Source organism: Microtus oregoni, unplaced genomic scaffold (genome assembly GCF_018167655.1).
Source record: "Microtus oregoni isolate MIOR12 unplaced genomic scaffold, Mior012 000016F_ref0000370, whole genome shotgun sequence".
NCBI classification, from domain to species: domain Eukaryota; kingdom Metazoa; phylum Chordata; class Mammalia; order Rodentia; family Cricetidae; genus Microtus; species Microtus oregoni.
Genome location: NW_024543075.1, coordinates 31760742 through 31784656, shown reverse-complemented (window position 1 = coordinate 31784656; position 23915 = coordinate 31760742). Strand labels below are relative to the sequence as shown.

The 23915-nt window shown below is 37.2% G+C and overlaps 1 protein-coding gene across 5 annotated transcripts in view; it reads right to left on the bottom strand.

Moving 5' to 3' along the window:
- Nucleotides 1-23378, bottom strand: part of Btbd10 (BTB domain containing 10) — a 54565-nt gene extending 31187 nt beyond the window's left edge. The window contains exons 1-4 of one of the 5 annotated variants that reach the window (XM_041667136.1): nucleotides 23212-23378; nucleotides 22879-22965; nucleotides 19218-19282; nucleotides 8328-8485 (exon numbers count right to left, since the gene is read on the bottom strand). In XM_041667136.1, the coding sequence (XP_041523070.1) occupies nucleotides 8328-8428 (101 nt within the window). In that variant the 5' untranslated portion in view covers nucleotides 8429-8485; nucleotides 19218-19282; nucleotides 22879-22965; nucleotides 23212-23378. Of the gene's footprint in view, nucleotides 1-3571; nucleotides 3902-8327; nucleotides 8486-19217; nucleotides 19283-22878; nucleotides 22966-23211 lie in introns of those variants that run through there. The other 4 variants (XM_041667138.1, XM_041667137.1, XM_041667139.1 and 1 more) reach the window with 4 other exon arrangements.
- Between the last annotated feature and the right edge of the window lie 537 nt (nucleotides 23379-23915).

Here is a 23915-nt window from a genome sequence, read left to right as displayed (position 1 = left end):
CTTTTGAAATCTCAAGGCCCATCCAGTGACACACCTCCAATGAGGCCACACTTCCTAGTCTTTCCCTAACAGTAGAACACACGTTTAAATATGAGCGTATGGGGGCCATTCTCATTCAAACCACCACAAAAAAAATAACAATTTTTAAAAGATTACAGCAGAAAGAAAATATCTGTAATACCCTGAAAAGAGAAAAAAAATAAGTGAAAAGAAAATCAAACCAAGAAGTTTTCATGCAATATGAAGATTCCTAAGAAAGAAGAAGGGAATAGAACTAACACAACAAAACTTCAGAAGCTACTGACATAGTAGCATTCATGTCAGAAAACTGTTAAGACGAAAAACAGTATCTGCAGTGTGACTGGTATTCATTTATAGACGGTAACCATATCTAGCAGAGAGACCTGGCACAAGTACACAACAGTAATTATACTCTGAGGAGTTATCTTACTTAATTTTAAATATGTCTGTCTTTGTTAGATTTCTAACTTAGAAATGTGATGTGATAAAAAAAAACAACAACATGATCAAAACATAGAGAGAAGAATTTATTTGGCCTATACATTCTGATCACAGTTCATCACTAAGGAAGTCAGGGCAGTAATTTAAGGCCAGAAAAATACTGGAAGACAGGAACCAAAACAGAAGCCAGGATGAAATGCTGCTTGCTGTCTGACTCCCTGTGGCTTGTTCAGTTTGCCTTCCCTATGCAACCCATGTTACAGTGAGCTGGGTCCTCCCACATCAATCACTAATCAAAAGATGTCCTCACAGACTTGCCTACCAGCTATAACAGAGGCAATTCCTCAACTGAGTTTCCTTTTCCCGGACAGCAACAGCCTGTGTCACACTGACAAAAACAAACAAATGAATAAACTAACAAACTCATACCTTGGTATATCTTAATAATGTTTGTGAAGTCTAGCTGAAATTTCAGTATATATCTAATAATCTAATTACTTTATCTACTAGTTGTCTGAAACCAGAGTTAATTAAGTTCAAGATCTGAGATATGATGCAAACAATTTCAGGAGTTCATGCTGCTAGCCTCAAGTAAGCCTGACTCAAACCAAACTTAATTTCTTTCCTGTTCTTTGTTTGTTTGTTTGTTTGTTTGAGACAGGGTTTCTCTACGTAGCCCTAACTGTCCTGGAAGCTTGGGTAGATCAGGCTGGTCTCAAATTCACCACCTGCCTCTGTCTCCTGAGAGCTGGAATTAAGGGCATGCAAAACCACGCCTGGCTTAATTTCTTTATCGAACTAAAATTTTTCAAGTATCTGAAAATATTTCTTATTCTAAGAGTCCTTAATAACTGAGAAAGATAGGGAGAGGATGGGGCGGTAGCAGCCATCCTATACTGTTTTGTGTCATGTATTAACAGCCACCCTCAGCCTCTTCTCATGCATAACACTAAAACCACACAGTGGTGTCTAACAGCCCCTACAAATATCCTTGATATCCTTGGAATTCCTTACATTTAGTCCCCTTACCTACCTTACATTCAAGGGTATTCTACAAAAAAAAAAAAAAAAAAAAAAAAAAAGGTTCAACCATATTCCAAGGGCACATGGCATGCTAACTGCAACTGCATTTCATTCTCATCTGGCCTTCTTTTAGTTAGTTAGTCCTATATTATCCTTCTCGTTTCTGTTCCAAAATGTTGTGGCTGCTTCAAAACCAGACACAGAATCTTTCAGCAGTCCTTATGCTCTTATAAATCTTCAAAGACCACAAGAATTACTAATAAGTGGAAGACGTTGATTGACTGCAGCTTCCTCCTTGCGTCATCTGCACCATTCTCCGGCTTCTGTGTCACTAACAAGCTTGTTCTCGTGTTTGTTACTGGTGTTTCTAGCGTTCTTCCTCTCTGAGAGCTTCTAAACCTTCACTGTCACACACTAGTACTGCACTGCCCTGAACCTACCTTCTTTCACGAAATGTCACACAACAGACCTTTCTGGACAGTGCTCCCATTTTCTAATGTCGCATCTCATTTGAACCCCAATCTTCCTGATTTTTATATGGACTTCTAAAAAATACAACTGTTTCATTTAAAACACTGTGCATATCTTTAGTGAGCTCAAGGTGAAATCATATCAAGGATCTTTTTATTGTTAGAAAAAATAAAATAAAAATTACATTTTTACTTAACTCCTTAAAACAGTCCTCCTTTTTGAAAAATATAGAATGAAAACCATGTTAATAATGTCTCTGGTCAAATTTCAGAAGAACTACAATTAAATGGCACTGTGTGCTATAGATGACCATGACAGAATGTTCATAATTTTTAGAATATATCTTATATAACAGAACATTTAATAGTATCTGGAAGTCATTTAAAAAATACATGTATGATATATATTCATATTTGGTCAAAGATAATGTCTAATGTTATTTTCTTTTACTAGAAAAGTAACATTTCTTCTATATGCTTTTCAGTGCTTATCAAATTGATGTAATCAATATGTATCACTTTCATAATAGGACAAGAATTATTACCAGAAAAGAATAAGCATAACCAGAGAAAAATATTCCACAAAGTGTAAGGTAAGAAGATTCAGCTTGAAGTTCTCCTTTTATAATTTTATTATGGTAACAAGCTTATAAAAATCATTTCTAGGCCTACGACAACCAATATAAAATTTATTATATGCATATATATCACATATAATCAATAAAAAAATATAATATATAGTAATATATACATGCATACACATATATAGACAGATATAACTGAATGATAATATTTTTTGAGACTAGGCAGGGGAATAATAATGGATACTGAAAAAAGGCAAAGATGTTATAATTACTTACATTAGAATAAAGTAATTTTAATATACCGAATATACCAAAAATCCCTACAAAATAACTGGTAATAAAGACAGAGGAAATTTATTAACATGTTAAATTGTGCTAAAATTTCCTAATCAAGTAAGCATTGTTACCTATAAAGATTTAAAATATCACATCAAGAGCAATTATCCTGGTTTACAAATTTTTTTTTATCAGGTTTAACATTAAACTACAGTAACACAAAGATCGTGCCTGGCAATTCTTTCTCAGTAGCAGCATTTAGATCTTCTGCTTGTATCCTGTAGACTAGACAGTCGTCCAGCCACAGGGCTTCCCCATTCAAACAAATTCAGTCTTGTAAAAAAATTACTACATATAAACAGTTCCATTCATCTCTAATTCATTTCAAAGAAAAAAATCTCCTTAACTCCACTTTCAGGTAATTATTTAATTTTTTATCTTGAATTTTATTTCCAATGTATCAAAATGCTTCAAAATTTGTTTCCTTAGTTAAGTTTTGCATTCATAAAATACAATACTAAATATAATGCATTCTCAGGTTACATGAAATAACAAAGCACCAAACCTATGAAAACAATAACATACTCCATTTATTTTAAATGTACATTAAACTCAAATTCAAAGCATGGTCTTTTACATTCAGAAATGTAAATGCCTATTATGAAACAAAGGCTAACATTGCTCTCTCTACCTCTCTTATACTCATTCTTGTATATAGTTAAATCCAGAGATAGCATGTAAAAAACGAATACACACCTTCCTTTAGTATATGCCAGGGTAGACACACAAAAACAAGAGAAAAAATTTAAAATCAGAGTGTAAAGGGACTCTGCTTTTTCAAACAATGCAGCATTGAAAGCCAGGTCAGCATCCTTGGGCATTACTAGGAAACTTTAGTTCATCTGGTATTTCCATCATCCTCAAGATTCTTCTGAACAATCAGAAAATCTTCCAGTCTCCTCCTACCTCACCTGTCCACAGACTTCCTTTAGCTTTCTCCTCTCTACTGTGTAATCCTGCTGTTGCAGCTATTTAAGCTTTAAATGTTCAGAGAATCAACCCCCTCTAAATATTAATTCAGCTCATTTTCTCACAGACACTGACTCAGCCGTGGGTTGTGCAGCACTGACGTTTCTAACCAAACAGCATCGTGTGAGCAGTGATCATCCCACTTCTCCATTCCTGAACAGTGATTGGCTATTGTAATTGATAGGCAGGTGGAAGAAAGCGCAGGAGCGGAGGGCTTAGAGATATGTAGATCTATTGCCAAATGCCATCTGTAAAGCTAATTCTAGCTCTGATGGTTTGCCAGGTTTTAGAACTAGGATGCAGATAACTCCATCCTTCCAGTACCAGTGTATCCATTGTAGACAGCGAGCTCTTTAAAGCCACAAGGAAAATACCTGCAGCCTAAGAATCCACCCACAACTATTCTGTTAAGAACCAAACTTTCCTATTCTAACTATTCCAAAGGGGAACGAAAAAGCAAGCATGTTTTACATGTAGTCTCCAAAAAAAAAAAAAAAAAACAAAAAAAAAAAAACAAGCATGTGTGCTTCTGTGTGGAAATGAAACCTTGCAAAGCCTGATATTGGATATATGCATTTATCTTTAGAAACCTGAGCAGACTGCAGAGAGCAGTTTTTACATAGTCATATTCTATCAAATTCAAGAGCCTTTAGTGTGTTTTTTTTAGTCAGACATTTTAACATTTTACAAAAGAGGTGTTAGTTTTCTTTTTTAAAAATAGTAAAAAAAAAAAAAGCTCTCTAATTTGTAATTAAAAAAAAAAGTTATCACATTTCAGGCCAAGTATGCTTCAACTGAAATCACTGTTACCAACTTCAGCAAGCTAGAAAGTTCTCTACATACACATTACCTATACTAGCTACATATATCATATATGTATGTAACACAGAAGCAAAGCTCACTGGTTTTAACCTAATTTATTTGTATACAAATTCTAGGTTCATCATAGAAAATCTGCATTCAAAAAAAAGAGTGAATTAGAATTATTTATATAATTACATATGCATGCAATAAAAACTGGTGAAAATAAGGGGTCATGGACTTGAAGGAAATTGGGGAGAGATTTGTGGGAGGGTTTGAAGGCAGGAAAGGAAAAGGAGAAATGTTTTAATTAAATGATAATCTGATAATCTCAAAAATAAAAAAATTGTATTTCCTAGAAATCAAGACTTCTATACCAAGCCCTTAATTATCAACAAAAGTCAGTACACATAGAAGGTAACTACTACCACTTTTATAAATCCACACTTATTTGATCATTGAGAGTAAAGAAGGGCATTAAAGTAAAAATACTAAAAACATAAGGTTATTTTAAAATACACATAAATAGCACATTTAAAAAAATAACTTTTACATTATCTACTAAAATTAAATGAAAAAAATTATTTACTATTTACAAAATCCATTTTAGTATTTATAAATTGCCAGTCTTGCTTAAGGCAACAACAGACCTAAATTAAAAACTGTATTTCCTTATTCTCAGTCTCCCTGATCTAGAGATAGTGATATCATTTATAAGCAGATACCTATTAGAAATTCCCCCAAATATTCTCATTCCCCTTTGTCTAGAAGGTAAAGATAATGGTTAATGCTACATATTCATCTTGTGAACCTGAGGGGAAAGTCAAAAAATTAGAGGACTTTGACCCTGATATTCTTAAGCAACTATGATGCATGAGGTACCTCTTTCCTCTGGATTTAAGAACCAAAACTACCACCACCACTAACTACTACCACCACTAACTACTACCACCACCAACTACTACCACCACCAACAAAACCTCTTTAAAAAAAGGGGGGGGGGAAATTTACTCAAATGTCAAAATTCTTGAGAATGAAGAAGGGTAGGGAGTGGTGGTGAACAGGAGGAAATACAGAGTCTGAACGTATCAGACATGAATTAGTAACCAGTCTGGGGGATAGGAAATGACTTCATTATACCTCATCTATCTGTAACAATACAGTATTTAAAATTTTAAAAAGAATGAGAATAACGTCTATAAATTAGAGCTTTGTGATTACATGCTTGGGCAAGACTATTAACCTCATTTTTTTCAACTACCTAATGGAAACAGTGATACTATCCAAAGCTGCGCCCTCAGATCAGGGTAAGGTAATCTCCTGAAGGTCCTGACAGATATACCCATCCTTACTCTAATGCTGTAAGCGCCTCAGGACTAGCTCATCTTATTTTCCTCTAACTCAAGCTGACAATGACCCTTTCTCTGAACTTCATTTTACAAGTCAGTGCGATGATTTATGTGTCCTATAATTTTCTAATTAGCCTATATATGGACCCAAGTACTCCACAGCAGTGCCCACAAGCACCCTGGCACCCTTTGAGTGCCCTTCTGAACTGAAGGCAGGGTTTTCTCTTTTGTTGGTGTTAAACAGCCCTTTTTTTTCTCTTACAGTGTTTTAAGTGAAATTCCTAAAATACAGGATCAGCAATTTCTAAAAGTAAGCTGTTTTTATTTGGGCTTAATATAAATCATTCTTAATATAAATCCACTCAAAAGGTTTCCCATAATATTAAAAAAATTATTTATGTGTATGCATGTATGTCTGCCTAAGTTTATGTTATGCACATGCAGGTGCCCTAGAGGCCTCAAGGCACAGGGATCCCCTGGAACTAGAACTGAAGGCAGTTCTAAGCTGCCAAATGTAGGTGCTGAGATTGAACTTTGGTCTTCTCTCTAGTCCCCATTAACATCTTGCTGACTTGTGCTGACTTGAGACAGGGTTTTAAATAGCCCGGTTGACCTTGAACTTCTGATCCTCCCAACTTCACCTACCAAATGCAAGAGCTTAAGCGTGCACTACCACACCTAGCTTAAAAGAAATTTAAACCAATTTCTTCTTCTTCCATTTTCTCCCCCTGCCCCTCAAAATGAGTCTTAGTTTGTAGCCTTGAATGGTCTTGAAGTTACAGAGTTCTGCCTGCTTCTGCCTCCTAGGTGCTGCCAATACACTGTCCTGTCTTATTATTTTTTATTTCACTTTAATATCTTACATTCAAACAACCCTATATACTATTACTGCTTACCCCAAAACAGCATCAAAAAGTTGCTAACAAAATTCTTTGTAGCAAAGTACTTCGTTAGCATGTACAAAGCTCTATGCTCAATCCCCAGCACCACAAAAAGTTTAAAACACTGCCATTCAGGATATAATAGAGAGGTTACTGAAATGAAAACATCACTACTACAAAATTTTACCTCTGAATGCATGAACCTTTCTAAAAACAATGACATTTGTACCCTTCTCACATCTTCATTAAATAATGCACTATTGCACACCAGCAGAAACATATCAAGAATTAAAAAGCATAACACAAAATTCACTTGAAATAGACACATGCACTATGATACATACAACTACAGTCCAATACAATGATAAAACTCATATCATTAAAGCCTCCAAAATAGGGACAAGATAATTATCTAGGAAATAAATGAGAGTCTTACATGAAGGACATATACACAAAGAATAAAACAAAACAAAAAATATTTACACTGTGTAGCATGTACTTGGAAATTAATAAAATCAACTTAAGACAACACATGAAAGTATACAATACATGTAAGTATCTTGTCAGGTAAGAAGTTAGAAAGTACCAAATCACTCATATTTTCTAAATACATAGTTTAAGGTATTCAAAACAGTTTTTAATATTACAAAAAGGAATTCAAAGTTTTGGTATTATTATTTCGAGAAAATTTATATTTTTTGTCAATAATCAGAAGAAATTTTTTATTTGAGTAAGCTAATTTATTCCAGTAATATCCTCTACATAATATTCAGAAAACAAATTCTCTATGAAAACATCCTTACATACCCGTGCAATGTAGTATTTATGAAATGTCAGTTTATGTCTTATATTATCAGATTACAAAGTATTCTAAATGAAGCTCTCATTTTATCACATAGTGTAAAATCAAAGTTAAAAAATAACATAAACATAAGCATGAACTTTTGAGATCAATTTCATTTCATGAATCAAACTCAAAATGAACCAGCAGAGTCTGTCTGGAAAGATGAATGTTCCCATTCCATCAGTGTGCCCATAGAATACATTTGCACACTTAAAGATGTCCTGAGTACTGACACAAACATATAAACTGTCGATTGAAATCTGCACACATAATATATTTAAAGAAGAAATAACCTTCTGTTACAGTGTCAAGTACATCAGAACTAACCTAACTTGCCAGAATTTCAAACGGATCAAATTACAATACCTAATTATGTAGTCAACTAAGATGTTAACATAATCTAGAGGCAAAAGTATTCAAAGAAACACAAATACTAAAAAAATTAAAAGAAACGTTTCTCTAAAAGCTTTTTCAGGAGAAACAAACATGCACAGTGCTTTAAAAACAAGGCCACATCCTGACATGGTTTGCCACAATCAATGAAGCAATGGTTTTAATAATCAGATTGAATAGCGCTTTGATATGGGAAATATATATATTCTACCTACCTTGAATGTTTATAAAGTTTACGAGGTCTACTATGCAATTTCCGATCCCAATTCTCTGGATCGCTGGAGTTACTGTCATAGGGATGAGGCCGTCCTGCCATCCCACTTCAAGTTTCCTCACACTACTGCTCTGAAAGCACACATGTAGCACCCATAACCTACATAAAAGAGCAGTGTTGACCTTTAAATCTATGCCATGCAGAATGAAACAGCCATAGAATGTCATATACTTGAGATTATTAGATATACTTGTAAAGTGCTAAGTAGATCATCAAATGTTAACTATAAAATGTCACAAATCAGATTAAAATAAACCCTGGAAGTCTTTTAAAGGTACTTTCCACTTGATACATCTGCTCAATTTGCTACCCTTGTGTGTCAGTTTAATATAGTACTTACATAAGTACACTTAAACAATTATCAAAGTATTTCATGTTTCCAAACACCAATCAATCAGTACCCCTAAAGCAAAAACAATCCATAGAATGATTATTTTACATAAATTTTCACTTGGAACATTTCTTAACTGCCAAAATTAAGATGCTTTAAAAGGCATCTTTTTGCTTTTTCTCTACCAGGGATTAAATTTAGGACCTCATGGAGGCTATTCTAGTGCTCTACCTCTAAGCTACATTTCCCAGTGGCACAAGGCATTTTAAGGCCAAATAATACTGTTATTTTTTCCTTAACCAAATTGATGCTAAATAGAAAGTTAATTTTTGCTGACAAATGTTTGTATAAAGTTATCCTAATGTTTCCCTACAGTGCAATTACTACAAAGTGCTTTATCAATGAATCCTATCAATATTTTCTCCATATATACAAGGTTTAGAGCTACTAAATCTATCAAAGTTACAAAGAAACTCAGTAGCTTTACATAATAGCTTAACTAAGTATTTTAAAAGTATATTAAATACATAATCTTTCCAATCATCAAGATGACTGGCCTTATAATCCCATATATAGAACAGAAAATAACCTCAGAATTTTGGTAATTTTGCAGTTTACAAGGTTGATCAGCAGTCATATTTTAAAAAACAATAATAATGTCGGGCGGTGGTGGCGCACGCCTTTAATCCCAGCACTCGGGAGGCAGAGGCAGGCGGATCTCTGTGAGTTCGAGTCCAGCATGGTCTACAACAGCTAGTTCCAGGTCAGGCTCCAAAGCTACATAGAAAAAAAAGAAAAACCAAAAAAACAGTAATAATTTAGTATATAAAATAGTCCTGATCTTGAAAATCACACATTCATTTGACAACAGATCAGATTTTACTTACAGGGATTGTGAACATAGACCACTACCACCACCATCAAACTAATTAATTGATAAACAAATGTACACAACTTTGCTCAAATTGTCTAGCAAAATTATGTAAACCTGACTAGAACCAGGTTCTCTGACACTGGCTCCAGCATTCTTTCAACTAAATTTCTAACTGAATTTGATGGAGTGAAATGAGGAGCTGTTCACAAAATTCAAAGACAGGGCCAGTAAGATGGCTCCTGGGCACTTGTGCAAAGCAAAGTCTTACAGTCTGAGTGGGAGAACCGACTCCTGAAGACTGTCCTCTGACTTCCACGTGCATGGGGTAGCATGGGAGTACACACACACACACACACGCACACACACACACACACACACACACACACTCTACTGTGGGACAATGGTCTTGTACCCTGTAAAGATTTGTCACTTGTATTGGTTTAATAAAACGCTGACCAACCTTATTATCTATCAGTAAGCTTCTTGGCATATTTGCTTCAATGAAATTAAAAAAAAAAAAAAAACCGTTAAAGGCTTTCCAGTTCCCCTACCTAAATTGCTTAGCTTAAAAAGTTCCTTCAAAAATTGGCATTTGAGTCCCAAATATCCATCCACACCACAGTGGGCAATCTGAAACATACTACTGTTGGATCTTCAAAAGCAATTACTGGAGTACTGTACAGAGTTTTGAGAGAATACAGAAACAACAGAAATAGTCCATGTTCTAAATAACTTAGAAATAGTCTATTGCAGAGGCTGGGCCTGTTCATTAGGTCTGCAACTGTTTGGAAAAGTTTGGATGATGTGGCCTTGGAGGAGGTGTGTCATCGAGGGCAGGCTTCAAGGTTTCAGAAAGACTTATGTCATTTCTAAAGATAGCTCTTTTAGTCAAGATATAGCTCTGAGCTACTCCTGACACTATGAGGCCTTTGTCTCACCATCATGGACTCTAACCATCTGATAGAGTAAGCCCAATTAAATGCATCCCTTTATAAGTTGCCTTGGTCATTGTGTTTTATCACAGCAATAGAAAGTAAGTAAGATGATGTAAAAATCACAAAGAGTTGAAAAGGTTCTAAAAAACATTTATAGTTTCCTTTTGATTACCCCATTTTAAATATCCTTAAGGGGTATAATATAAATTCATAAATTAACTGACAAGGGACTGAGCAGTCATTTTTAGAAAGATCAAGAACTGTAGGATTTTGAGGGACTTGAATACTACACATATAGTCATGACACACACACACAAATTTAAAACAAATGAAAATCTTAGGAACAAAAAGAAATTTTGTCTAAATGTAGCCAAGTAAACTTCTCTACAGAAAACAACAACTTAAACTTGAATAGATTATTTTTAAAGGCTGTTTAAAACAGGCTGGAGAAATGGCTCAGTGGTTAAGAGCACTGGTTAGATTTCCAGCACCATTATGTCGCCAATGGATCGCAAGCATCTCTAACTCCAGTTCCAGGGGATCAATGTCCTTTTCTGACCTCTGTGACACTAGGCACTCAAGTGGTATATAGACATATATGCAGGCGAAATATCCATATACATAATTTTTTAAATTAAAGCCTATTTAAAATACTAGAAAATCTCAAAACCAAATCACAGTGAAAGAAAAGGAATAGACCCTGAGTTCATTTCCAAGTTTTTGCTCAGTGTCTTCTATCTTACTGTAAATAAGGTGAAGAGAACCAGGAAGCCATGCAGCTCAACATGGAAAAAGAAACCTCAACACTGCCAAGTACAAATAGAGCTTAAAACAGATATACCAAAAGTGGAGGTAAAGACCCAATATTTGAGCAAAAACTTTGCTCAGATCATTGACTGATTGCCAAATTATACATGCAAGGGACAGAAGCCCTGGAGAACCCTGATAACCTGGTGATAAAATACAGACTACAGAAGAATCTTCACTAGGTAGAATCTACCATCAAAACTTGCATGACAGAAGATCTAGGATTTGTTGCTTCTTAATTCAGTGTATTCCTTAATCATACACAACACACACAGCAGAAAACTGAAACCTTTATGGTTAGGATGTCAAAAGAACAAAGACCACTATCAAATAGGCTGGAACCAAAGGGGGTATATCCCCCACTAACTCCACAAAAAAGGACACAGAAAGGGTAAATTTAAAAATCTGACTATAATCTCTGCCCAAGTTCTTTGCAATAGGTGCAGGAAGAAGTTCCTTCCACAAACTTGCTCCCACCCCTGACCCAGATATGAAGCCAATGAGTAAAAAGCTTGAAAAGGGAAGATCTGGTCAGAACTGCTATACAGTGCAGGGGAAATCAGTCTGCCTGAGTTCAGGCAAAATAGCCCTCAATGAGCAAACAACATCTCTCATGATAACACTGAACAGTCAAGTGCCAACTAAAAACTGTGGCATGTGCAGAAACAAGACAGGAAAGGGATCTGATAAAAACTGACTCCATGTGGACCCAGATGTTGGGTTAGCAAACTTCAAAGCACTCTTTATAAATATATCCAAACAAAGGCCTATAGATCCAAAGATCTGAAAGAAGAGAACAGTCTTGATGAGTAACAAAAAGGAATCTCAGTAGAGACATGACAAACATCAAACAAACAAACAAAAAACCAAACAAACAGAAATTCGGCTTGAGCTAAAAGACCACTAAGATGAGAAATAAGCCACAGCAGCAGATGGTGACGAGAAACGAGCAGAGCTGCAGAGCTGGAGCACATCTAACAACACACACAGCACATGAAGTACTGGAGCCACTACTGACACACAACATCATGAATTATTATTAAAAACTTTAGAGAAGCCAGGGAAGTCAGATTTAATAAAAAGTCTAGAAATATCAAGTAGAAAAATAAGAGGGAAACTAATTTTTCTTTGAATCCCTTCTTATGTTATTTGAATTTTCTAAATATGGTTTTTATCATGATGAATTAACAAAATAGTTAAACAAAGTATTTGGAAGTGGTTTTGTCATAGAAATTTCCTTTAATATAATTTTTCTTCTTTAATAATTGCTTAAGTATAGTTTTGTTGATTATGTACACATGATTAATACATATAGACTAGTAAAATATTTCCACCATGTGTCCCTTATCATACAAGATCCTTGAGGACAAGAACAAAGTATAATTCATGTTCATGTCGCCACAGTCTAGTACAGCTTAGTGTAACCTGAATAGAAGCATTTACAAAATGTTCTAATTAACTAATTAAGATGAAAAACACTGGCAGGCATGTAATATGACCCACTAAAGCAGAGGAAATGCAAAGCCTAAATATTTTATAAGAAGCCTTTATAGTGGCTTGTCTTAAAAGAGAATTATCATACAACTGTACCTACAGTTCAGTCATGGAAAAGAGCATTAATAAGAAAAACTATAATCCAATTTCTAATTACAATACCTGCTCAATAAATATCAAGAAAATAGAAGTAGAGCTTTGAATGTAGCTCATACTTGTCTGGGTCCTATCTTCAGAGCACAACACACACACTTGGACAGGGAAGGATGGAAGAAAAGAGAGCTGTAGGGAGGAACGTAAATATAAAGCCCCTGAAAATATTACTAAAGATATAAAGTGAGCCCTAGGTTTCCCTGATATCACTCAAGCACTTTACCAACTGAGTTAGTTCCCCACACCCAAAGTATTACTTCATAGATTTTGTATTAAAATTACTTTGTTCACTTATCTCTCATTCTCTGCCTCTTTTCCTCCTGTGTCCCCTCTCCATTCATCCTCTGTTCTTCCCTTCCCCCTTTCCTCTCCTTTTATTTTGCCTTTTTCTTGGCAGGCACCCTCTCCTGGCCTCCACTGGTACCAGGCACACATTCAGTGCACTTACAAACATGCAGGCAAAACACTCATGCAAAAAATAATTTTAGAAAAATAAAAATGTTTTTTGAAAAATTAATAAAAGGGGGAAATGATAGTGTCTCTTTTCTTTTTTTTTGAGACAGTGTCTCATGGAATAGCCCTGGCTGTCCTGTAACTCATTACCATCTAAGAATAGGCTGGGATTAAACTCACAAAAGATCCTCCTGCCTCTCCATCCCATGTGATGAGATTCACAGTATGTGCCACCACACCTGGCTCAAAAAGTGTCTATTTCAACTGAAGAAATTTACTTGGTTTCTCTAGACAAAGTATCACTATATAATCTAGGCTAGCTCTAAACTTACTATGTAGCTCAAACTAGCCTCTCTCAGTGATTTGCTTGCCTCGGTCTCTTGGGTACTCAGAGTTCAGACTTCTGCCACCATACCTAGATAAAGTGGACTTTTTTACTTAGTCTTAAAAATAACTTAAATAGCCACATGTGCCTGTGTTATATAGCCATTTCCTTGGAGTTTGACACGACCATCATATTCAGGAAGCTGAGCATGTGATATTACCCAGAAAGAAAGCTATTATATTTGCCAGCACAGAAGCAAAATATTACAATTTATTTTTCCACTCTTAATTTTAAACAATATAAAATTTGCCCTGGAACAAAACACTTGGTAACATAAAAACACTCTCTAGATATCTTTATAACTTAGGAATCTGAGCAATGTTCCATTTGAAGAAAAAAAAATTAAATTCAAGCCGGGCGGTGGTGGCACACGCCTTTAATCCCAGCACTCGGGGAGGCAGAGGCAGGCGGATCACTGTGAGTTCGAGGCCAGCCTGGTCTACAAGAGCTAGTTCCAGAACAGGAACCAAAAACTACAGAGCAACCCTGTCTCGAAAAATCAAAAAAAATAAAAAAAAATTATATTCAAAGACCTTTAAATTAAGACTGATTTCAGTAACTTGCTTTAGCATCTATTACATCGCCAATCAAAGCTGGGATCTGCATCTCTACAGCCAAATTTGGAGGTATTTTCCCCACTATACTATATCATCTCTCAGATTTAATATACAACACATCAGAAGTCAAACCCAGAAAATAAAAAGTGGTGGCACTTCAAAACGCTAAGAGATAAAAAGATGACAGATAAGATTCTAAAACAGAACAAAGAACTTTCTTTCCTAATATTATTTTATTTCCCCCAAATTCCAGAAAGCAAAATGTTCAAAGTGGAACATAAAAACAAAGTCAAGGAGAAATAATAGACGAATACTGACTTTCAGAATAAACACCCAAACCACTAAGCTTCACATTTAAATTAACAAACAAAGAAAGAAAAACCTCTGAGCCTTGGGAGCTAGAGAGATGGTTCACTGTTTAAAAGCACTTACTATACAATCATGAGGACCAGAGTTTAGATCCCAGCACCCACATAAACCAAGCATCCAACAAACAACAGTAACTCCAGCTCAGAAAAATGAGGTTCTTTTCCGGCCTCCATGTGCACACAGACATGTGTGCATACTCTCAGAGACACAAACATACAGACACACATAAATAAAATAAAGCTTTAAAAAAAATCCAATAACAATCTTTTAAAACAAAGAATTCTAGTATAAGAAACAAGAATGCAGTCAGGGGCTGGAGAGATGGCTCATCAGTAAAGAGCACTGGTTGCTTTTCCAGAGGATCCAGGTTCAATTTCCAGCACCCACTTGGCAGCTCACAATTTTCTGTTACTCCAGTTCCAGGGGATCTGACACCCTCACACAAACATACATGCAGGCAAAACACCAATGCACTTAAAAATGCAAATAAATAAGTGTGCAGTTAGTTGCCATATGCTAACGTTTTTGGCAAAAACTCCTGGAAGGCATCGGTGCCTGGAACCAAGGCTACAGACTAGTTCCCAATAAGCATCAGATTAGATGAAAAAAATGTTCTAAGAATTAGTCTTAAACACGCAGTTTTCACCGGATGGTGGTAGCACCCGCCTTTAATCTCAGCATTCTGAGGCAGAGGCAGGCAGATTTCTAAAGTTCAAGGCCAGTCTGGTCTAGGAACAAGTTCCATGAAAGCCAGGGCTACACAAAGAAACCCTGCCTCAAAAAACCAAACCTAATACAAATATTAATTCTAATGTCTCTTTCCTGCTGCATGATAAACATTTTCACATACCTCATAAAATAGTACGTGGAACCCACCAGAGTGGGCAGTGGAATGAAACACTCAGCAAACTGTCAATCTATTTTGTAGGCTCAGACTTCCTAATTCTAGGTATTATTTACTATCCTAATCGGCTAAGAGGTCTTGATCCGTGCGTGCTTCAGTTTTCCCTTCCCATTTTTAGAGCATTAATTATTTTAAAATACTTTTAAATATTATGGTTTGACAGTTCTGCTAGTCTCTAATAAACTAAATATAAATATTTTCTTCTGAAGGTGAAACTAGTAATTTGGGAGAACTTAATAAAAAGAAATGAACAATGTCCTACAGTTAATTTAACTAGAAGTTACAGGTTTCTATAAGCAGCTGTCCCATGGCTTAGGGATGCAGCTCAGGAATAGAGCCTACTAGGATGTCAAAGCACAAGGTCCTGGGTCTGAGAAGCACGCACACACACACACACACCCTCTAAATGAACAAATGAGTTAAAAGGAGCAGACGGTACCATTTGCTCTCTGAACAATAGAAAGTGAAATTCAAGCCCATATTCTGTAAAATAAACTGACCTAAATGAAATATTTTTAAAATAAGTCAGTACTTCCTATGTCAATCCAAAAATGAGAAAACAATAAAAATTGTTTGTTACAATTTTTTAAAAAAGGTTTATTTATTATGTATACAGCGTTCTAACTGCATGTATGCCTGCAGGCCAGAAGAGGGCACCAGATCTCATTATAGATGTTGTGAGCTACCATGTGGGTGCTGGGAATTGAACTCAGGACCTCTAGAAGAGCAATCAGTGCTCTTAACCTCTGAGCCATCTCTCTAGGCCTTGTTGCAAACTTTTATCTGCAATTCTTTCTTAGGTAACTGAGATTTAAAATGTATTTTTATGAGGATTAGGAGGATGACAAGGGGGCTCAGTGGACAAAGGTGGTTTGTACTATAAGCTTGGTAACCTGAGTTAAAACTCTGGAAGCCATGTGAAGGCATAAAAAGAGTACTAATCTCACAAGCTGTCCTTTGACCTCCACATATGCTCTGAGGTATGGACAACCTCTACAACCCACAATAATTTTTTAATTACTTTTAAGTTGCCAGGTGGTGGTGGTGCATGCCTTTAATCCCAGCACTTGGGAGGCAGAGGCAAGGCAGATCTCTGTGAGTTTGAGGCCAGCCTGGTCTACAAGAGCAAGTTCCAGGACAGGCTCCAAAGCTACAGAGAAACCCTGTCTCGAAAAAATAATAAATAAATAAATAAATAAATAAATATTATTTTTAAGTTGTCATTTTACATAGTCTCCCAAGTAAAAAGTCCAAAATGTTCTATTCATTACAGGTAATAATAATAAAAAAATCTTAAAGTGGAAAGTAAAACAATTTAAATTAATGAATGTTTTGGTTTTTAGAAAATAGTTCAATATACCTACTCCTCTTATTTTCTACTTGGCATTCAAATTATATAGAATGTCGAATACCAGACAATGATGGATACCAACATGAAAAACAAGAAGGGCTTCCTACTGTTCAATATTTATTGGGGTAAAGTAAAAAGAAAATTTTTGAAATTGTAGTTAAAGAATTGTACTGCCCAAGGATGTAAATAAAAATTTGAACTTGTCCTCTCTAAATGAGATGGGCAAAATTTACATATATTAACTGATGGATATGTTTCAAAAACACAGGGTAGATAGGCAGGATAGTAGGAGCAACAATGCCAATACGCATCTTCTGGGTATAAATAAAGAAAAAGCAAAGTGCTAACAATTTATATTGCTATATTATTCTACTATTTACACAACATTTTAAAATACTCTTTCATCCTTAAATCCCTAACAAGGATGTCTAATACACATTTTCATGTGAGGAAACAAATTTTTACAGAGACTAAGGAACTTTAATGTCAAAAGCTAACAGTGAGCTTTAAACTCAAACATAGATGATTCCAGATAACTCAAAAATAAAAATATGATTACAATTTTAAAAGACCACTGGGCGGTAGTGGCACACACCTTTAATCCCAGCACTCAGGTGGCAGAGATAGGAGGATCTCTGTGAGTTTGAGGCCAGCCTGGTCTACAAGAGCGAGTTCCAGGACAGGTCCCAAAGCTACAGAGAAACCCTGTCTCAAAAAACAAAAGAAAACAAAAAAGAAAATGAAAACTACAAGGTAACAACCATAAAACACAACAATTTTAAATGACTTTAGAAAAATATCATTCATAGTTTCTAATCAAGTAGTATTTTAAGCAGTGACTCATTATGATAGACGCTCATCTTATACCCAGCCAAATACTAAATGTCAATTTTATGTCCCCCAAATACTAATCCACCATTTCTTCTACCACAAAAATAAAAATGAGTAGTCAACCTTCTATATTCTCATGTTCAAAACCCACAGATTTAATGAACTCAAAATTTTAGAGTTTTGTCACTATTCTCTAAATATAGTAGAACAAGTATTTGCTCAGAATTTACACTGGATTAAGCATTAAGTAATCTCAAAATGACATAATGTATACAGAGGACTTATTGTGTGTAGGTTATACCCAAACATTACTCCACCTTTTAAAAGAGCTTCACTATCTAAGGATTTTGTATTCATGCAGTGATTAACACTAATCCTCCTCGGATATCAAGGAACAGCACTATTATATAAACAGGTACACTACATTTTTAAACATAATACAATTAAATTAATAAAGTAAGGTAGCTTTGCTTTTATTGGCAAAGATAAAAGCAACAACAATACCCTACAATCTTCAGGAATCTGTAACGTAAGGTTGCATATTTACCAAATTCTTTCCTCTTTATGTTTTACTTTCTTAAACAGAGGCTAAGTATGCTTGGGATGGCAAGTGTTTCAGACTCTAGAGCTATTCAGAATGGGCCCTCAGACTCTACCTGAACTAATCCAGAACTCTGACATGCAAACACTCTAAAGATGTACTTGACCCATTGTATTCCTACTGCACACACAGAAACTTTACTAAGCTTTTAATCTTTCCCTAGAAGCATCTCTGAATTCCAACTGCTCACCTTCTACCTCTGAGTTCTAGCCTGCTACCTTCTTAGCAAGGTTTCAAGGACCACAAAGTAAAACAGCAGGCCATATTAAGGAAACTGCAACTTTAGCTTGAAGCCTAATAAACATTCTAGTAAAGAGATAAAAACAAAACTCAAAAACAGGTTGTGTATCCTTATCTGAGATGCGTGGGACCAAAAGTGTTTTAGTTTCCAGATTTATGGATTTATTTTTCTAAAATTCTGGAATGTTTGCATATACAAGTTCTCTTGGGAATAACTAAACAAAGTTCATTTACATTTCATAAACATCCTATACCCACACTCTAAAGGTAATTTAACACATGAAACACCATTAGATTGGTAAAGAGCTCAGAAGAATTCAGATTTTAGAGCATTTCAGAGTTCAGTTTTTGGAATTAGGGATGTGAAACTTGTAACGCTTCCTCTGTTACAAAAATCTGTAACTACTTCTTTCCCCATCCCTACCTCTGCCATAATTTTACTTCAAATCAACAAAGAAACAAAACAAAGGCATTAGATGAGGATTAAAAATATAATCAAAGCCACTGACCAAATTATAAATCACTTCAATTGTAAATTAAACTTACCCAGTTAGACATGTAGGTGTTCCATTTCCTTCTCCCTCATAGAGGTCCAGCCTGCTCAGATAAACCTACCATACAGATGAATATATTGAAAATGTATGTCCTAAGAATCAGGATACCCAAAAAAGAACCAAAGGCACTGAGGACAGGACATTCAACCCCTTCTTCTAATCCTCATTTGAGAAATCATTTCGGAGGTGGAAGGAGGGGGTGAAAAGCTACTTGCAAGAAGAGTATTTCCCACTTTATAGAAACATGGGGGGGTGATAGTCCACCCCCCACCAACAGGTACACTCTGAACAAATGTAAGACAATCCCCCCCGCCCAAAATTTAATTCTCAAATAGGAACATCTTACAGAATATGTGTCTCCTATTTTCACTTCTTGTTCTATAGAGAAGCAGGGGGCTGATGAGACATTAGCCTAGCTGAGCTTGAAAAGACTGTGCTAAAAAGAAGAAAATCTAGTCTATAAATTCCTCAAAAGTCCTGACTTAAAAAAAAAAACAATGTCCTTTGCAGTTTTATACAAGACATAATAATCTCTGGAGTGGAAAACAGTCCTGTTTGTACAATTGCACAGGAATAGAGGGGTATTTAGCTGCTCCATCTTCCTTTTCAGAACTGTTTCTCTCATGCCTTTACCACTCTTCACTTTGTAAGACCCATCTCTTGGGACTGGAGTTTGACCTAAAAACTCCTATTCCTCACAGTCCAACAAAACATGAAGCAGATTATGTGATTAAAGTACTTCCTACTAATGGGTAAATGAATTTTAATCCTCAAGCTTCAATTCCAAAAATGCTATTAAGTCATACTATGTATTAGGCACAAAGTTTAACCAAAGTATCCATTCTTCTTACGAGAAAAAGTAAGAAGCACAAGTGTGTCTGCATCACCCACACTTTCTTCCTCCTATTTTCCAACCGTCTGGTTCTCCCCATGAGCCAGGGACACAATGTGGTAAGGTACAACAAAGAATAAATACTAGAATTCTGAAACGAACTGTAGAGGGTCTCTTGGACTTAATCATATATATATGTACAAGTATAATAGTGGCCTTCTAAATATACCAATTTACTCTTAAGATATTTATAAATCTAATATTAAACACTGAAAAGTTTCTCATCAGTTATTCCCATAGTAAAAATGTGTAATATAGTCCCCTCTTAAAGTATATATTCCAAGTTAGGCAGTAGATGCCTAAAACTGTGACTAGTACCAAATGAATCCCAGGTATTCTATGCTTTTCCTTACATGTACAGACCTATGGGAAACTTCACTGCTTGGGCACAGTTACAACAATAATTAACAGTAAAATAGAAAAGCAGTAACAATATACCCTGGTAAAAAGTTTTGTAACCGCAGAGTTACACATCTTAGAGCAACCTTGGCATGTGTTTTTCTTTCCTTATGAGTTCAGAACGTTCATGTTTTTCACATACAAGAAGCACTTTATGGTTTCTTGTTGGCATGTATGAGTTAGAACAGCACTACTTTAGTACCATGGGCCATCATTAAATAAAGGGTCTTGAACACATCGTGAAACCAGAAACCAGTCTGATAACCAAATGACTACTAAATTGGCAAAAGCATGGGTAGCACATTCTGGTCACAATCACTTGGACAAAGGGGTGGTTTATGCTCCAGGAGGGATGATGGCAGAAACTCCGTTTTATCACTGTACTTTGAACAGTATGCAATTTAAAACATATGGGCTTATTTCTGGGATTTTTCCATCTAATAATTTCAAGCCAGGAATAAACTACAAAAGCAAAAGTGTAGAAAAAGGAGAGGCTACTATATAAAGTACCTGTTTAATTTGGAGCACTGTTATTTTTTTTTCTTTTCTTTGTTATTTATTTATTTATTTTTGGTTTTTCAAGAAAGGGTTTCTCTGTAGCATTGGAGCCTGTCCTGGAAACTAGCTCTTGTAGACCAGGCTAGTCTCGAACTCACAGAGACCCATCTGCCTCTGCCTCCCGAGTGCTAGGATTAAAGGCATGTGCCACCACTGCCTGGCCTGGAGCACTGAATTTAAAGTGCACTAAACCCATCTACTAGTTTTAATAAGATCTGACATTTTCCCCAATTCTTTTAAAACTTGTAATCCAAATTAGCTGACATAGGTTGATTTAAACCTTTGCTTCCAGCTATAAAATTATAAAATTCTGACTTAAAATACTACTCTTAAACCAGATATAAAATAGTTTCACATGTTGAAGATCAAAACACAACTAAGTTTGGTTGGGACACATGACGCTGTTTCAGGAGATTTTATTTAAAATTCTGCAGTCCCTATATTCTTTTAAGAACGATGCAGACTGACTCCACGTTCATATACACAATTAATCGGGTGGATGCGGACACTGATGCCTCAGACAAGACAGCTCTCTGGTGCATTTGACATGCTCCTTATCTGTCTGGTACCTGAAGGCATGTAAACGTTGCTCATTCCCAGTTCTCTAAGATACACAGCATTCCCAGATCACTTAGACACTTCAGGAGGCCATTTAGATGTAAAAGGCCACAAGTACACCACAGTTCTCTGTGATTTCACATAACAGTGAAAAAAATTAACACATATCTTTGAAGAACAGAAAGAATGAAATAGAACAAAATTCAGACTGGTGGGAGGGAAACACAGGGGAGGTAATAGGCCCAACTACAAAATTTGAGAGTGTGAAAAAAATGTGTAGAAACTCAAAAATATTGTTTGGAACTTTCTGAACTCTATCGCCCTGGATCTTTGCCACACCCTGTGCTTCTGAAATTCCCTTCTTACCTTCTCTCCACTCAGAAGAATAAAGGTTAAATAATAAGCTCGATGTCAGAGAAAATTATTAAGCATAAAATTCCAAAAATGACTCTCCTCAAAAACTTAATTAGCTCAATCTTTATCTACTATTAAATAATTTTCCAAGTTATGTTCTACTGCTTTCTGCTTAATATTCAAGTATCAGTCCTTGGTTCAAAGCCCAGGGTTGGATTCTAGATGGCCTCTCCCATACGGAAACCCTTTTAGCTTTTACATTCGCACACTTTATTATTATTGTATCTTTTATTCCGATTTCTCCAGTCTCTTTCATTCAGAACCCATCCCTAAACCCCTCTCTGAAAAGCTCTGATCGAATTTGGCAAGTGGAAGTAAGAAAAGTGACGGGGCAGAGAAGAACAGCAGAAACCCAACTGCCAATCAATACACCATACCGGTTCCTTCAGACTGTTAAATAAAAGGCACGAAGACTAGGAAAGCATGGTTAGAAAATAATTTCATATACTAAGTGTGCAAAGTGGAAAACTGTTCTTAGCATGTCACGGACTCCAAATACCAATAAGGGGCGAGAAACAGTAATTCTGTTAGGGCCCAGACTCAAATTTCTAAAGAGAAAAAAAAGAAATGGGAATCCGGTAAAGGCCGAGCCTAAGCACACTGGCCTGCACTAACAAACTGCTAAGAGAAATCCCAATTACAAGACGGGATAAGACTTGTGTCTTACAGAAAATAAATCAGAACCTTTTCTGGGCAAGTTAGGGGCACACAAAGCTTTACCATTGTTGATACGGCTACAGGATAAAGCCACGCAGCACACTACAGGTGTCTCATCTTCCACCCAGAGGGCGACTCCCCACCACCTTATCCCCAAACTGGGAGCCTTACTCACCGCCCTATTGTGATGCGCCCTCTTCGGGTTGTCGCTGCGGTGTCCCAAAGATGACAGGAAAGGGGCGGGGCACGGGGTTACTCTGCCCTGGAAAGGAGGTTGGAAAGGAGGTGTGAGGGATCGCCTTTTTCCCCTGGGGCAAGGCCTCCGGGCTCCTAACCCATAAAGCATCACCCTTCTCCGCCTCTCCGGACCCGGTGCCCCAGCCGGGAGCTCTGAGCGCCACCCACGCTTCTCCAGCCGCCGCCAGCCACCCGGACCCCGACCACAGCAGCCAGCCTCGCCCTCGGCTTCCACCGCAAACCCAGCCACCCGCTCCCGACCTGCTCCAACCTGCCGGCCCCTGAGACGTCCACTGAGGGGCGAGAAGAAGGGCTACGAGAGCGACGCCCCGCGTCCTCCGCCTACTCAACCGGATCTCTCCGGTGCTAGGTGTGAGGCGGCCACTCCACCAGCTGCGCCTACCAGAGCCGCCCCGGCAGGTTGCAGGCCGGCTCCTTAGCTGCTTCTCGCGAGACCTTGCTCTAGGCAGAGGCGAGGCGAGGCGAGTTCTCGCGCGAATGACGGCGCTCCGCCCACAGTGGGCGTGGCGCCGGGTTCCCTGGCCAGCTGAGTGGCGTCTCGGGGTCTGGGACTGAGCGGTGGGTTCGGTGCGACCGCGCCGTCAGCCAGGACCTGTCTCAGGACACCCACAGATCCCTGCGCCCCCTTTCTTCCCACCCTTCCGGTCACCGTTAGGCAAAACCGGACAGCGTCTCCGGCCAAAGCAGCGCCTGGAAGACTTCTTCCAGGAGCGCGTCCCCGTCTGCAAAGGCCAGGGTCGCCCCCGGGGGGACCGCCAGCAGGTGCGGGCATCTCGAGGCGCCCGCAGGCGGTGGTCCTGAGGGACCCGCTCCGCTTCCCTGCGGCCGCGCCGCCGCTAGATTTCAAACGTTCTGTTGGCGGGAACCGGTGCATCAGGTGAAACGCCTGCGGTGGCGCCACCTCGGGGACCTGGAGAGTCACCTGGATGGGACGCGCCGATAATACCGAACCTA